The following is a 16,617-nucleotide window of genomic DNA, read 5'->3' on the forward strand; positions in this document are numbered from 1 at the left end:
TACCCCACTTACCTGCCATATTACCCCACCTATCTGACTGTTACCCCACTTACCTGCCATATTACCCCACCTATCTGACTGTTACCCCACTTACCTGCCATATTACCCCACCTATCTGACTGTTACCCCACTTACCTGCCATATTACACCACTTATCTGACTGTTACCCCACTTACCTGCCATATTACCCCACCTATCTGACTGTTACCCCACTTACCTGCCACATTACCCCACCTATCTAACTGTTACCCCATTTACCTGCCATATTACCCCACCTATCTCACTGTTACCCCACTTACCTGCCATATTACCCCACCTATCTCACTGTTACCCCACTTACCTGCCATATTACCCCACCTATCTAACTGTTACCCCACTTACCTGCCATATTACCCCAACTATCTGACTGTCCCCTCACTGACCCCTTTAACTGCTGCTGCACTTTAACTTTAGATTCATACTTTGCACAATGTAAGGTTTACAGGTGTGACTGTGTGTGTGTGTGTGTCTGTGTGTGTGTGTGTGTGTGTGTGTGTGTGTGTGTGTGTCTGAGTGAGTGATGGTAGGAATGCAGGTTTTATTTAATTTTATTCTGTATTATTTTATTTTATTCTCTGTGTGAATGTCTGTCTGATTCTGTGCTCTGTGAGCTCCTGTAACTCCTTGCCTGCGCAGCAGACCTGGCCAGTAAAGCTGGATTCTGATTCTGAGTTGACAGAAATTCAAAGTGTCTCGTGTCGTTTATTAGACGTGGTAAAATGCTGCGGTCGGAAGAAAACCACGTATCTCCATTTTTGATGATTTTCAGTTTTTGATATAATTTGTAAACACCTGTTAACTTTTATATTGTGTGTAAATTTCATGATGAATGGACGAAAAGAAACGGCCCAAAACTCCTTGGAAAAATTCTGCTCCCATTGATTTTCATTAAGAGTGGAGTAGGTTTTTTTTTTTTGCATTCAAGAACATTTTTAAACTTTTTAAAACTGCAAGTTTTTCTTAAAGCTTTCGTGAATCCAACCTCAGAACATTAGTAACTGTCTTCAAATCATCGGTACAGTGGAGAAGGTGGATTATTCCAACCACAGAAATGACCGGCCAGGTCGAAAAGGGCAACAAGCTGAAAGCTAAAGTCAGCAAAGCAGATATTTTCCCAAAGTTTGCCTCGTTTTCTCTGGCTGAGCGGATAGAAACGTGTCTGGTGTCCCTTTTGTGCAGAATAAAGACAGAATTTGTTTTCCTGACAGTTTTGTGAAGAAGTGAGGTAGGAGTTACACCAATGCCAGCTTGATTTATTTATTTATTAGCCTTTAGTGGTGGCTAGCAGCCAGGATTGGGTGATATCAGTTGGTGTAATGCATGCTGGGTATTGTAGTGAGACACAAAGGAAAACAAAAACAACAGAAAATTGTGAATTCTGTCAAACCAATGACGCATAACACAACAATAACATCATAAACTCAAGCTTTAGGCTGAGATATTCAACAGCGTTCACTGAAAATATTTATTATGAGTAATTTATCAGTATCAAATGCCAGTGTGTCTGCAGTAACAACAACATTCATATTTACTGTAGCAGTAACATTATAGTACACTGTAGTATTATAGCAGTAGGATAGTATAGGCACGCGATATTTGGCACATCTCTCAGGACTTCGGACTGTAACAGCTTCTCTTCACCTCTCAGCTCAGTTAGGAGTAAAATACGTTGTGCTTTTGATTTATTCAGCCCACTGATTACCGGTGCAGCGTCTTTCTGGGTGACGTTTCCGTTGGTCCGCTCCCGTAGACAGCAACAAAAACATGGATTCAGTCCAATTTAAAGTCAATTCATACGCTGGAAAGTCTCGATAAACAGAAGAAACTGGACTAACACAGAACCGCGACACCTGAATTGCTCAGTCTATGACGCTACATTTGCTTTAATTTCAAAGTTTAAAAGTCTGTTTCACATCTTCTTCATGATTCATACTAAATAGAAATGAGATGAAACGGCGTTTTAGGGCCACTGTTAATAAAAATAAAAACAGGAGACTTCAAGAAAAATATTTCAAGAATTAAGAATAAAGGGTGGCGGGGGCTGACTGTAGGGGGTCTGACTGTAGGGGGGCTGACTGTAGGGGGTCTGACTGTAGGGGGCTGCTACACCGCGCTGGGGTCTCGGTTGGTGTCCTGGCGCCGGAGCTCCACTCACTCCCGTCTCTCTGAATCATTTTGATCTTCATCCTCACTGTCTGTGAAACTTCATGCCCTCTTTGAATGGGGGAGATGAAGCCCCCGATAGCCGTGTAGACCACCCTGCCTGAGGTTCTCCATCCGTCTGGCTCTTTATTCTAGATAAACGCCGTTTCCTCCGAGTCCGTCTGGCTCTTTATTCTAGATAAACGCCGTTTCCTCCGAGTCCGTCTGGCTCTTTATTCTAGATAAACGCCGTTTCCTCCGAGTCCGTCTGGCTCTTTATTCTAGATAAACGCCGTTTCCTCCGAGTCCGTCTGGCTCTTTATTCTAGATAAACGCCGTTTCCTCCGAGTCCGTCTGGCTCTTTATTCTAGATAAATGCTGTTTCCTCCGAGTCCGTCTGGCTCTTTATTCTAGATAAACGTGGTTTCCTCCGAGTCCGTCTGGCTCTTTATTCTAGATAAACGTGGTTTCCTCCGAGTCCGTCTGGCTCTTTATTCTAGATAAACGTGGTTTCCTCCGAGTCCGTCTGGCTCTTTATTCTAGATAAACGCGGTTTCCTCTGAGTCCGTCTGGCTCTTTATTCTAGATAAACGCGGTTTCCTCTGAGTCCGTCTGGCTCTTTATTCTAGATAAACGCGGTTTCCTCTGAGTCCGTCTGGCTCTTTATTCTAGATAAATGCTGTTTCCTCCGAGTCCGTCTGGCTCTTTATTCTAGATAAACGCGGTTTCCTCAGAGTCCGTCTGGCTCTTTATTCTAGATAAACGCGGTTTCCTCCGAGTCCGTCTGGCTCTTTATTCTAGATAAACGCGGTTTCCTCCGAGTCCGTCTGGCTCTTTATTCTAGATAAACGCGGTTTCCTCCGAGTCCGTCTGGCTCTTTATTCTAGATAAACGCGGTTTCCTCCGAGTCCGTCTGGCTCTTTATTCTAGATAAACGCGGTTTCCTCTGAGTCCGTCTGGCTCTTTATTCTAGATAAACGCGGTTTCCTCTGAGTCCGTCTGGCTCTTTATTCTAGATAAATGCTGTTTCCTCCGAGTCCGTCTGGCTCTTTATTCTAGATAAACGTGGTTTCCTCCGAGTCCGTCCGGCTCTTTATTCTAGATAAACGCCGTTTCCTCCGAGTCCGTCTGGCTCTTTATTCTAGATAAACTGTTTCCTGCTCAGCCGTTTGAGCCGGTTCTTACACTAATTCCAGGCTGGTGCTGATGAGCAGGAGAGACGGGAGGCTGAGTGTTTCTTTACGGGTGAATCGATATGAAAGAGCAGCTCCACCAACTCAACCCCCCTCATTTAACACCAGGAGGTGCTGCTTCACTTCACAAAGACTTTGGCAACAGTACTGACCTCTCCTGGTATTAACGTGGCATTATTTAATGTCGTAATTCTACGACTTTTTTCTCTAAATAATAGGACTACAGTGGCCCTAAAACGCCGCGTCATAGGCTACTAAATACTGATATACAAGCCTGTAGTTAATGGAGACCATCATTTATTAATTTTGTAAACAGTTTTATAGCCGTTTTACATTTCATATCAAAATGCATATCATGCTTCAGTGCACACAAACTGTAGAAAATCATCCCTATATTATTAAAACTGAGGAGCGTGGGGAAATTAAAGGAGTAGTTCAGCATTTTCCAACCTAACCTCTGTCTGCTACACCTGTAGTAAACAGTCAGTCAGCACAGGCAATAACTAACATTTAGAACAGAACAAAAAAAACCTGCTGATTTTTAGCAGCATTGGTCGATTCTGCTTGAAAATGCTGGAGTTATAGCTTTAATGCAAAATGGGCTGCTATAAACTCGAAAGGGTAGGAGACCCATTACATGCAGCTCCGTTGAACACGGAGCTGAACAGGTCAGTAAACAGTTTAACGGTTTCATGGCCAGCAGTGCTGAACTGGACACGCTTACTGGAGCAGCACAAAGAAATTTTACTCGTAAAGCACTAGAAAATATGTGAATGGCTATCATGCCTAAAATGGCTATTAGCACATCATAATGCTACAAGTGGCTATTCACTTTAATTACCAGGTATGACGGAACTAATTTATGCAGTGATTAAATGCATTCGCACTAGGCCCCAGTCTTGGTGGCACTTATCAGATAACATGAAGACTCATCCTGAGAAATTCTGGGTTAAAAACAGACAAGAGCGTAGACTTTTTAGGGTGGAACAAACCGAAGGCGAAATTTCTGAATCAGTCCAACACCTCATGAAGCCGAAGTTTGAAGCTGGGGCAGAGGAATGAATTTGAACGTCTTCTCGGTTGGTCAGATGGTAGAGGGCGCTCCTGAGTCCAAAATGAAAAGGTTCCTATGGAGCTATTGTGCAAAATTGTAATTTTTAAATGCTTAATTAATCATTTCTACACAGAAAAACCCACTCAAATACTAAACAGAGCAGCATAAAATACATCAACGCTGCAGTAATACTAACCAGTCAGCACTCAGTAGCAGTAATGATAACTAATAAGCACTCAGTAGCAATAATGTTAACTAATCAGCACTCAGTAGCAGTAATGCTGACCAGTCAGCACTCAGTAGCAGTAATGCTGACCAGTCAGCACTCAGTAGTAGTAATGCTGACCAGTCAGCACTCAGTAGCAGTAATGCTGACCAGTCAGCTCTCAGTAGCAGTAATGATAACCAATCAGCACTCAGTAGCAGTAATGATAACTAATAAGCACTCAGTAGCAGTAATGATAACCAATCAGCTCTCAGTAGCAGTAATGATAACTAATAAGCACTCAGTAGCAGTAATGATAACCAATCAGCACTCAGTAGCAGTAATGATAACTAATCAGCACTCAGTAGCAGTAATGATAACCAATCAGCACTCAGTAGCAGTAATGATAACTAATCAGCTCTCAGTAGCAGTAATGATAACCAATCAGCACTCAGTAGCAGTAATGATAACTAATAAGCACTCAGTAGCAGTAATGATAACCAATCAGCACTCAGTAGCAGTAATGATAACTAATCAGCACTCAGTAGCAGTAATGATAACTAATAAGCACTCAGTAGCAATAATGTTAACCAATCAGCACTCAGTAGCAGTAATGCTGACCAGTCAGCACTCAGTAGCAGTAATGCTGACCAGTCAGCACTCAGTAGCAGTAATGCTGACCAGTCAGCACTCAGTAGTAGTAATGCTGACCAGTCAGCACTCAGTAGCAGTAATGCTGACCAGTCAGCTCTCAGTAGCAGTAATGCTGACCAGTCAGCACTCAGTAGCAGTAATGATAACCAATCAGCGCTCAGTAGCAGTAATGATAACCAATCAGCGCTCAGTAGCAGTAATGCTGACCAGTCAGCACTCAGTAGCAGTAATGCTGACCAGTCAGCACTCAGTAGCAGTAATGCTGACCAGTCAGCTCTCAGTAGTAGTAGTAATGCTGACCAGTCAGCACTCAGTAGCAGTAATGCTGACCAGTCAGCTCTCAGTAGCAGTAATGCTGACCAGTCAGCACTCAGTAGCAGTAATGTTAACCAATCAGCGCTCAGTAGCAGTAATGCTGACCAGTCAGCACTCAGTAGCAGTAATGCTGACCAGTCAGCACTCAGTAGCAGTAATGTTAACCAATCAGCGCTCAGTAGCAGTAATGCTGACCAGTCAGCTCTCAGTAGTAGTAGTAATGCTGACCAGTCAGCACTCAGTAGCAGTAATGCTGACCAGTCAGCTCTCAGTAGCAGTAATGCTGACCAGTCAGCACTCAGTAGCAGTAATGTTAACCAATCAGCGCTCAGTAGCAGTAATGCTGACCAGTCAGCACTCAGTAGCAGTAATGTTAACCAATCAGCGCTCAGTAGCAGTAATGTTAACCAATCAGCGCTCAGTAGCAGTAATGCTGACCAGTCAGCACTCAGTAGCAGTAATGTTAACCAATCAGCGCTCAGTAGCAGTAATGCTGACCAGTCAGCTCTCAGTAGTAGTAGTAATGCTGACCAGTCAGCACTCAGTAGTAGTAATGCTGACCAGTCAGCACTCAGTAGCAGTAATGCTGACCAGTCAGCTCTCAGTAGCAGTAATGCTGACCAGTCAGCACTCAGTAGCAGTAATGCTGACCAGTCAGCACTCAGTAGCAGTAATGCTGACCAGTCAGCACTCAGTAGCAGTAATGCTGACCAGTCAGCACTCAGTAGCAGTAATGCTGACCAGTCAGCACTCAGTAGCAGTAATGTTAACCAATCAGCGCTCAGTAGCAGTAATGCTGACCAGTCAGCTCTCAGTAGTAGTAATGCTGACCAGTCAGCACTCAGTAGTAGTAATGCTGACCAGTCAGCACTCAGTAGCAGTAATGCTGACCAGTCAGCTCTCAGTAGCAGTAATGCTGACCAGTCAGCACTCAGTAGCAGTAATGTTAACCAATCAGCGCTCAGTAGCAGTAATGCTGACCAGTCAGCACTCAGTAGCAGTAATGTTAACCAATCAGCGCTCAGTAGCAGTAATGCTGACCAGTCAGCACTCAGTAGCAGTAATGTTAACCAATCAGCGCTCAGTAGCAGTAATGCTGACCAGTCAGCACTCAGTAGCAGTAATGCTGACCAGTCAGCACTCAGTAGCAGTAATGCTGACCAGTCAGCTCTCAGTAGCAGTAATGCTGACCAGTCAGCACTCAGTAGCAGTAATGCTGACCAGTCAGCTCTCAGTAATATCCTACTCTGTGAAACCAGTTTGCTGTAGAAGAAACAGAAATAAATCTGAATGTTTTTATTGATGTTTTAATGGAATAAATCTTTCTACTTCTAAAAACTGAAAAGTTCCTGCAGAAAATATTTTCATGTTTAGCTGTTTAGCTCCATACACCCCCTTTCACTGAGGACTCGCTTGTGGGCGCCCTCTAGTGTTTTGCATTCATGCTTTTGAAATAATGGGAGAAGTGAAAGTGGCCAGGCTCCTCTAAGACTGGCCCTGGTTAGGGGGTGACGGTGCGCTGGCCAGGACTGTCTGTCAGACAACAAGCCTGTAGTTAGTTCATGGATGATGAATCGCATGTGCAGAAAACACACCGCATAAATTAAAAACATTACCTCTTATAGAGAAAAGGTTCTGTAAGACAATAATAACACGCTGTGTTCAGATGTGCACTCTCATTACGAGATCACAAGACTAGCCTAAGCCCAGACCTGAGGCTCCCAGTCTTGGTCCTGCACTCTTGCCCTGTCCACTTTGGCTTTTCTTCATTAACACTAAAGCCCTAAATGGTGCAACTGCGGTCCTGCAGTCCTCATCTGCACGTGTCCAAGAGGCTGTTGTGTCCCATTTCTCTTTTTGGTGTTCAAAAGGGTCTAAGTGCCTTAAATGCAGCCTTCAGTAGCTAGAACCAGGGGTGGGAACCTGTGGTCTATGGTTGTATGCAAGTCAACTCTCCTGGTTAAATTGTGTTTTGTTGATTTTCTCAGTGTAAATAAGTTAACACATCCTCTACAGCGAACAGACGAAAATATATCTTTCTGCAAATTTTAGAGCACAATTTCAATTTATTTGCTGAAGTTAAATTCATCAAACTGAAAACTGTGTATACAATGTGCAGCAGGCCTGGGCGGTAGTGTGATGTAATTGAGTTGATTATGATGTGTGATGTTTAAGCAGTAGAACCCGAGAGGGAGCGTGTTTATCGTGAAGTAACATCCCGGCTGTGATTTGGTGGCCGTAGATCATCCCAGCCGTGATGTTATTGGCGATAACTCCCTCCTCGAGTGTTCTACTGCTTTAATACAGCAGTTAAATAAATACAGTAAGAAATGAATAAACTGGCCGTGAACGCGGCTTTAATATGTTTTAATGTTCAGCTCCTTCCTCCTAATTACAGCTCCTTAACGAGCAGCTTGTTGCTACATCAGAGTAACGAGCTCCACCCACTCGCTGAGCCGTAAAACTGACCCAATATCAGGTTCAGCTCAGTTTGGTCAGTTTGTCCAGATCAGTATTAATGTTGTTTTGATCCAGCCGGTCTGTAAAGCTTCTTACAGCCCGTTTAGTTTGGCGAATGGTGTTGGGTTCATTTCTGGCTGATTCCAGGTTGTTCAGCTGTTCTTCTGCCACAGCTGCCGACTGAAAAGCTGCTCAGTGGTGACGACAGTTTGGGAATTTAGTGTCGTCTCGTCTTCAGAGTCGGACCAAATCGGCTGTCGGTCAGATGTGGTCTTAACAGCGTCCGTTTTCTGTTTGCGGCAAAGTCAGAAGTAAAAACGTTCAAATGGCTCGAGCGTCTCCTACAGCTGTCAGTGTCGTTGCTTAGCAACAGCATCTCAGTGGAGTGATAGTGTTTGTGAAGAAAACGTGATGTTATGGTGAAATAACAGCACCGTTAGAACCTTCTCAACCAATCAGCTTAAATATAATCATCTTGTTGGAACATTGACAGAGGACTAGGACTAGTTTACATTTAAGCTGCTTGCTAAATTGTATAATTTTATAATAATAATAATAATATAACCTTTTATTGTAAAAACATGAAAAACGTGATTATGGGGCCTTAAAAGTCATTCGGTAACAAGAGCATAAATTCCTTACTGTCTCTGCTGAGAGTTTGACACACCGTCTTGCAGCATTCGCAGCTGAAGTGTCCCAGTGGATAATTGAATCATGAAATTTATGATATATATATATATGTGTGTGTGTGTGTGTGTGTGTGTGTGTGTGTCTATATGTTTTCCACAGGCATCTACAGTTCAACTCCCATGTGACTGTCATAATGATGGGAACTCTGTTTTTTTTTAACATGTAAATCATGTGGGTGTGGCTTTTGAAAGCTGACTTTAATAGCATGTGTTGCAGTAAGTTTCTAGTGGAACCCACACCAGAAGGAGCTCCCGAATGCAAGTTTGCAGCAACAACTATTAAAACAATAGGTGAAATTAAAAGAACCGAAACTAATAAAACAGAACAGCGATATAATCAGTACTCGCCACGCTATCGTGCTAGTTTTGGATTTCACCCAGGCCTGCTCTCTTTGTTCACACAGCAGGGAGTGAACAGGGTAATTAATCAGCAGATATGGGAAAGTATCATTTGCCCGTCGTTCTCAAGACGTCCAGAGATTACTGGGCCCTGAGCTAATGCAGTCTCTGTGAGCCCCTTCACCTCTTCAAAATAAATCATTTGGTCAAAAATCTGATTTACACAAGCAACCCCCCCCCCACCCCCCCCGCCCCCAAGCCAAACTGCAGTCGATCAGCCAAGACTAAAGTGTGAATTTGGCTTCTTTAGTAATAGAAGTGATACGTGTAACTAGGACTGCAAAAAATATTTAGATTTTTGGAAATTCAATTATTCACACGAGTTAATCGTCTAGTAGTTGATTAAGTTAAGTGATACTTTTTAATCCCACAAACGGGGAAATTCCACCTCCACATTTAACCCACCCGTGAAGTGAAACACCACATACACACTAGTGAGCACACACACACACTAGGGGGCAGTGAGCCCAGAGCGGTGGGCAGCCCTATCCACAGCGCCCGGGGAGCAGTTGGGGGTTAGGTGTCTTGCTCAAGGACACCTCAGTCATGGACTGTCCGGTCGGTTCCCTAACCTCCAGCCCATGACTGGCTTAAATGTGGCCTGTAAATGTGAATTAACATGAACATTATAATGTGTCAGTTTACTAGACGAGCTGTATGTGAACAAGTTTTTAATTAGTCCGTTGTTCGTAGTTAGTTAGCTGATGTACACCGATCAGGCGTAACATCATGACCACCCCCTCGTTTCTACACTCACTGTCCATCTTATCAGCTCCACTTACTGTATAGCTGCACTCTGTAGTTCTACATTCTACATTGTAGATCATTCTCAGAGCTGCAGTGACACTGACATGGTGGTGGTGTGTTAGTGTGTGCTGTGCTGGTCTGAGTGGATCAGACACAGCAGTGCTGCTGGAGTTTTTAAACACCTCAGTGTCGCTGCTGGACTGACAATAGTCCACCAACCAAAAACATCCAACCAACAGCGTCCTGTGACCACTGATGAAGGACTAGAGGATGACCAACACAAACTGTGCAGCAGCAGATGAGCTGTCGTCTCTGACTTCACATCTACAAGGTGGACCAACAAGGTAGGAGCGTCTAATAGAGTGGACAGTGAGTGGACACAGTGTTTAAAAGCTCCAGCAGCACTGCTGTGTCTGATCCACTCCGACCAGCACAACACACACTAACACACCACCACCACGTCAGTGTTACTGCAGTGCTGAGAATGATCCACCACCCAAACAGTACCTGCTCTGTGATGGTCCATGGGGGTCTTGATCACTGAAGAACAGGGCAACAGAGTATCAGAGAAACAGATGGACTACAGTCTGTAACTGTAGAACTACAGAGTGCAGCTATACAGTAAGTGGAGCTGATAAAGTGGACAGTGAGTGTAGAAACGAGGAGGTGGTCATGATGTTGTTGTGATGAGATGCCAGTTTTCTGAAGGAGCTGTTAAAAAAATCCTAATGAGCAGAAACCGATACGGCCCAGAATATTCCAGAGATTACCGTTAGTGATGTTTGTGAGGGGAATGTTTATTCCGACAGACCACAAGCTCTGATGTAACGTCAGACTTGCACACAAAACCTTCCATCTGTTATGTTTTCACATCATTTTAAATTTTGCCAGCTTATATTAAAATTCCACGAGGAATGACGCAATAGAATTGCTCCATCACTACACAGGCAAAAATTCTGTTCCATTAACTTCCAGGTTAAGATGTGATCATTTTTCTTCATCTTGTGAAGTAAAATTTTGCAGATGCCAGGTTTCACCACCACAGCGATGGTGCGCTGAAACTTCACCCTCCGTCTGAAGAACACGTTCCCAGACTTTCCTTCTTTTTACCGGTTCTTTTTCTTTCGCTATCTGCTCACAGGGATGCGACACTGCAAGTGAACTGCCGCCCTCTTCAGGCTGACAACTCCAAGCTGGACGTCTCTTTGATGATATGAACAAGAAATTGACGAAAGAAAAATGATTTCTGATTTTTATTGTTGACATCATTGATAATATCGAATAATTGCTTCAGGTCTACAAGCGATAGAAGCCGGTCACCCAAATAAGCTGTTAGCTGCATTAGCCTCGTAGCTTCAGTGCAAAAATGTCACACACCCAACTCGCCTTGGCTGATCAACTGTATTTGAGGTAAGGCGGGGTTGGTGGGGGGGGTGGGGTGTGGCCAACTGTGGAAGTCAGATTTTTACTCCAAACTGTTTCTTTTGAAGTCTCTGGAAATCCCCTGATGCAGATTGGAAAAATTCAGAGTCAGTATAATTATTTTGCCAAAATAATCCCAGTTGGAACACCAATGACTCGGAAAGCTGACACGCCTCTGGAAGGGGGATCATACAGACATATGCACAGTTTGATTTGTCTCTAAATTTTAGTGCACAATTTCTATTTATTTACTGAGTTTAAAATATTGGATAAAAATAAAACATGAATACATAATATTCCATAACGTTTGAATAGGCTGCATTATGTTTTATCTTCCCCCAGTACGTTAAATTCAGCAAATAAACAGTAACTGTGCATTAAAATGTGTAGAAGTGTGTTCTCTGTCGAGGAAGGCCCAACCCCATTTTGTCTTTTTACCCCTACCCCTTGTTTTTGAGTGTCTCCTTGCCCCTTAAACTGAGCTACAGGGCAGTGGTTGAGATCTTCCCTCTGAAATGAGACCCTCTAATAAAAGAGCATCACTTCATTAACAGCTACTAGCGCCGCTCTGTAGGCGACCCTGCCCGTCTGCAGGGACAGCAGAGGAGGGGAAATTTCAGCTCCTCACTGCTGGGCTTTAGTCACATTTAGGGCATCTGTGTATTAATAATATATGTAATATTTTGGGTAAAGTAATAAGTACTAAGACTAACCACCTCACACTGAAATAACTAACAGGTTCTGGATATTGCGGAGAACCCACCGCCCTGATTCAGTTTAGTTTATAGTTAATGAACAGCTACAAACTATGTAAGGGTCACTCTACAGAAACGTCCACTTTTGGGTCCCTAGTGTTTACAGATATGTATAAAAAACGTTCGGGTTACAATTTATTCATATTTTAAAATAAAACAATGTTATTTTAACAACCTGTCCGGGGTGTATCCTGCCTTCCACCCCATCACGGATGGGACTGGCTCCAGCTCCCCCCACGACCCAGAAGGATAAGCGGCTTAGAAGGTGTGTGTGTGTGTGTGTGTGTGTGTTATTTTAACAATTACACCTTCTTCATCCATCAGTTCATCAATATTGGTCCTTAAATCAATTATCTAGAATTCCAAGCACCACAGAAGAGTTTGTCCCCACACTCATGTATAAAGGTTGAGGCAATATTTTGAGCTAAAAACATGTTTTTCTGCAGTTTTAACATAAAATATGAAATGAAAGTTCCCCAGGAGTCGTGTCACCGGTGTTACTGCTTAGCAAAAGCCTCTTATTTTGAAATAAAAGTCACACCGATGACGTCACTCGACCTCCTTTGACCTGTTTTCTGAGGATCTATGGAGAAAAGCTCATGGTGAGTCCACTGAGTCTCTCAGTTCTCAGAGATCTTCTCATTCAGCTCATGATCTCATATGAAGCTTCTAGCTGACGTCACTGGTGTGACCGACTTTATTCTGAGGTCACTGTGAAAAAATAGAATCACAAATGGATTAAATTCCATATTTTAGTGGACGTTCCCTGATGGACAGCGTGTGGTTTGATGTTCTGCAGCAGCCGATTTATAAAATGCATTGATCATTAAAAACGTCTCTGGTGTTTCCTTTATTACGTGGAACACTGATGACGGTCAGTGACACCAGTGACTCCGATGGACAGAAAGAAAAGTGGACGTTTCTGTGGAACGACCTATAAGACTCTTAATGAAGATTGTGCTTCATTCACATAGAATCTTTTTACTCCAAATAACTACCCAACATAATCGCACCGTACTGTAGGGTTCCACACACTCACCCAGTTAATATCTAGAACCTGTTTTATATATTTAAATGTAGTTTAGTTTGAGTGCTTTGGAACTTATGATCACGCTACCCAAAATAGTTATCTAGTTCTTTGGAGTACCTCACGCTTACTTGATTAGTACCTACACTCTCAGAAAAAGGATCTTTAACAAGAGTAGAAAATTGTTTTGGTGCTATAAGGAACCAATTTTTAAGAGGTTTCTTTAAAGAAGCAAGAACAACAGCTTTTCCATCACAGAGAAGAACCGTTTGACCATGCAAACAACAATTTATGCGTTCAAATGGTTCTTTGAGTGGCCACTGTACTATACAGAACCACTGCCTTTAATAAAGAACCCTTGAAGGACGATTTTTTAAGAGTGGAGAACTTTTAAGGGACTGTAAAAGAAAGTGTTACCCAAATCGGAACACGCTGTCGGCCTCCTGCATTTCAAATTACTGGGAAAACAAAGCGTCATGCACTTTTCCTCCTGTTCAGGAATCAATATCAAAGTCAAGGTATCGATATTGGTATCGAGACAGACGCCCAGCCCTGATTCATGATTGGCACTGCACTTCAGTCCAAGGTTAGTCTTAAAGCGAAATTCCAGCGATTTTTCCAGTTTTCCTATTTGATTGGTTAAACAAAGCCATTCAGAGTGGTTTGAAGTGAAATGCTCAGTCAGATCTGGTCACAGTGGTGATGGTAGGAACCAGACGTCCACCTCTAAAAGACACAGAGTTACTACGTGAAACGGTTCTGAGATTTTGTTCTGCGGTAGTTTTCAGAGAGAATTACACGCAGGGCATGTGAGGTGAAATACTTTCCATGGTTTTTCAGATTTACCACTATTTCACCATCACCAGCCTTACATATAAAAGCTCAGAAGGGTTCTCTGGAGGTTCTGGATGGTAAATAAAGTGTCTATATCTGTGCTGTAGTCATGGCGACCCCTGGTTCCCATCACCACCACTGTCAAAAATCCTCTGTTTCTCAACAATAAAACATTTCCTCTACAATCCAACTGCTCGGAATGCCTTTGTTGACTTCTCAACCCTTGATGGGTGAAGCAGAAATCTTGGAAACATCTTTGGAGTTGCCCTTTGATCCATGGCCCCCCCAAACCTGGCCATATTTACGTGGCTTTCTGATTGCGAACACTCAGGTGACTTTGTGGGAAATCCACTGCTGGAAAGGAGTAAAAAGTAATATCACAAGCTGGTGTTGGCCGTCTCGGCCTTTGGCACAGCGGCTTCAGTGACCGTGTCAGGCTGGCCGTCCCTGCAGAAGAAGACCGCTGGGTTTTTGCAAGCCCACATGGCCACTTCTCCGCCGTTGGCTGGACTGGAGGAAGACACCCGACTTCCAGCGCCGTGGCGGCTGGTGTAGCGGTCTCTAATCCTGTCCGGCCGCGTCCGGTCTCTAATCCTGTCCGGCCGCGTCCGGGACAGGTAGGCGGCGATGTTTCTAGTCCTATAGCCTTCCTCCCTGCTTCGTCCCAGCAGCATGGATATGTTGGGGTTCCTTATGGCGTAGATCAGCGGGTTTATGGCGCCGTTGGCCCACGCCATCCACATGGCCACGGTGTCCATGGCCGGGTTGAAGGTGTAATCTCCAACGGCAGTGACTATTCCCATCAAGCAGTACGGCCCCCAGCAGAAGATGATGAAGACGATCATGATAAGCACCGTGGTGGCCGTCCTCATCTCGCTGTAAAAGCGCAGCAGGTGGGCATAAGTGGTCACCGGGCGCACTCGAATCTCCGACAGCCGGACCGTCTTGCAGATGTTGTAGTGGCAGAAGCACATGAGCGCAAAAGGAAGGAGGTAGCAGACCACTATCAAGGCCACGCTGTACGTGGTGCCCATCCTGGAGCTCCTGGAGTGGAAAACGTACATGCAGTGGTAGAAGCCTGGCTTGTGGACCACCAGATGGTCAGACGTCCAGAAGAAAAGGTACCAAGGGAAGGAGAAGACCACCGCTGACAGCCAAACGGCCACCAGCAGCTGCATGGCCTTCTTCCTACCAATTTTCTCCTGAGGCTGCCTGACGATGGCGTAATACCGGTCAAAGGAGATCAGGGTCATGGTCAGTGTGGAGATAATTCCAAAGCAGGTGTTGAAGAAGCCGTTGGCTACGCAGAAGCGGTCGCCGAACATCCATGTGCCGTCCTTGCTGAACAGCATCATGAAGGAGAACGGCAGGCAGAGGACGGCCGTGAGGAAGTCAGATAAAGACAGGGACATGATGAAAGCGTTGGTTACCGTCCTCAGCTGCCTGTGCTTGATGATGACCATCACAACAGTTGAGTTGCCCAAGCTGGACAGAAGAAAGATGGCCAGAAGCAGAAGGGCCTGAGTGGCCACGGCCATGCCGTGCAAAACCGAACTCCCCCCGGTTCCCTTCACTGGACCACCAGCTGCAACACTGGTTTGGTTCCCAAAATCCAAAATCAGACCTGATCTGGATCTGTTGTTGTCCATGTTGCTCGCCAGTGGACACGAATCCACACAGCAGAAGAGGATTCATCCCTTATTCCTCCTCCTTCTGGCTTTATCTGTCTCAGGAAGGATTTACAGCCTTATGGCAAAAAGCTGGACACACAAAACAAAACACGAACACGGCGCGTCTGCTGCGAGCGGCCATATCAGCGCGGCTCCGTGGTGTGTGTGAAGGCTGCGTTTCTCCATCTGAAGGCGCCTCCCTTCTGCCTAAAGGCTCAGTGTTGTGTTTTTAACCCACCCGTTTTCAGGAAAAGCACCGCCCCCTGAGCCGCGATTGGCTGAAACTGGTGTTTAGATATTATTATGTCTTCCTTCCACATAAAAGCTCTAAAACACAAACATATTATATATCTATAGAATATTTAAGAGCATATAATAAATATGTATAAAGTGATACCGTGTATAGCATACAATACAAATATAGTATGTAAATGTAAAGGTATACTACTATTTACATACTGTGTGTGTGTGTGTGTGTGTGTGTGTGTGTGTGTGTGTGTGTGTGTACAGCGATCAGGCATAACATTATGACCACCTCCTTGTTTCTACGCTCATTTTACCCTGTTCTTCAGTGGTCAGGACCCCCATGGACCCTCACAGAGCAGGTACTATTTGGGTGGTGGATCATTCTCAGCACTGCAGTGACACTGACGTGGTGGTGGTGTGTTAGTGTGTGTTCCGCTTGTCTGAGTGGATCACACACAGCAGTGCTGCTAGAGTTTTTAAACACTGCGTCCACTCACTGTCCACTCTGTTAGACACTCCTACCTGTCAAAAAATGTAAAATGACACAAATGGAGATAAATGAATATCCATCCATCCATTTTCTAAGCCGCTTCTCCGTCAGGGTCACGGGGGGTAAATGAATATATCTAAATATAAATATATACCACCGGGACATAAACTTTTATATCAGTTTTTGTTATTTTTAAGTTTTTTTTGGCAAAATTTTAAAAAGGCAGTTGTCCTTTCACTTGAAAAAAAAGAGAAACAAATTATAATAATAGCCAAA

The 16,617-nt window shown here is 44.1% G+C and overlaps 1 protein-coding gene across 1 annotated transcript; it reads right to left on the reverse strand.

The window, feature by feature from the left end:
* Nucleotides 1-12,810: 12,810 nt before the first annotated feature.
* On the reverse strand, nt 12,811-15,801 carry LOC108440442 (G-protein coupled receptor 135). The gene has a single exon (XM_017719307.2). It carries the CDS (start codon nt 15,582-15,584, stop codon nt 14,313-14,315), a length of 1,272 nt encoding a protein of 423 aa, XP_017574796.1. The 5' UTR covers nt 15,585-15,801; the 3' UTR covers nt 12,811-14,312.
* Between the last annotated feature and the right edge of the window lie 816 nt (nt 15,802-16,617).

The sequence above is a fragment of the Pygocentrus nattereri genome, chromosome 10 (genome assembly GCF_015220715.1).
Source record: "Pygocentrus nattereri isolate fPygNat1 chromosome 10, fPygNat1.pri, whole genome shotgun sequence".
Lineage (NCBI taxonomy): Eukaryota > Metazoa > Chordata > Actinopteri > Characiformes > Serrasalmidae > Pygocentrus > Pygocentrus nattereri.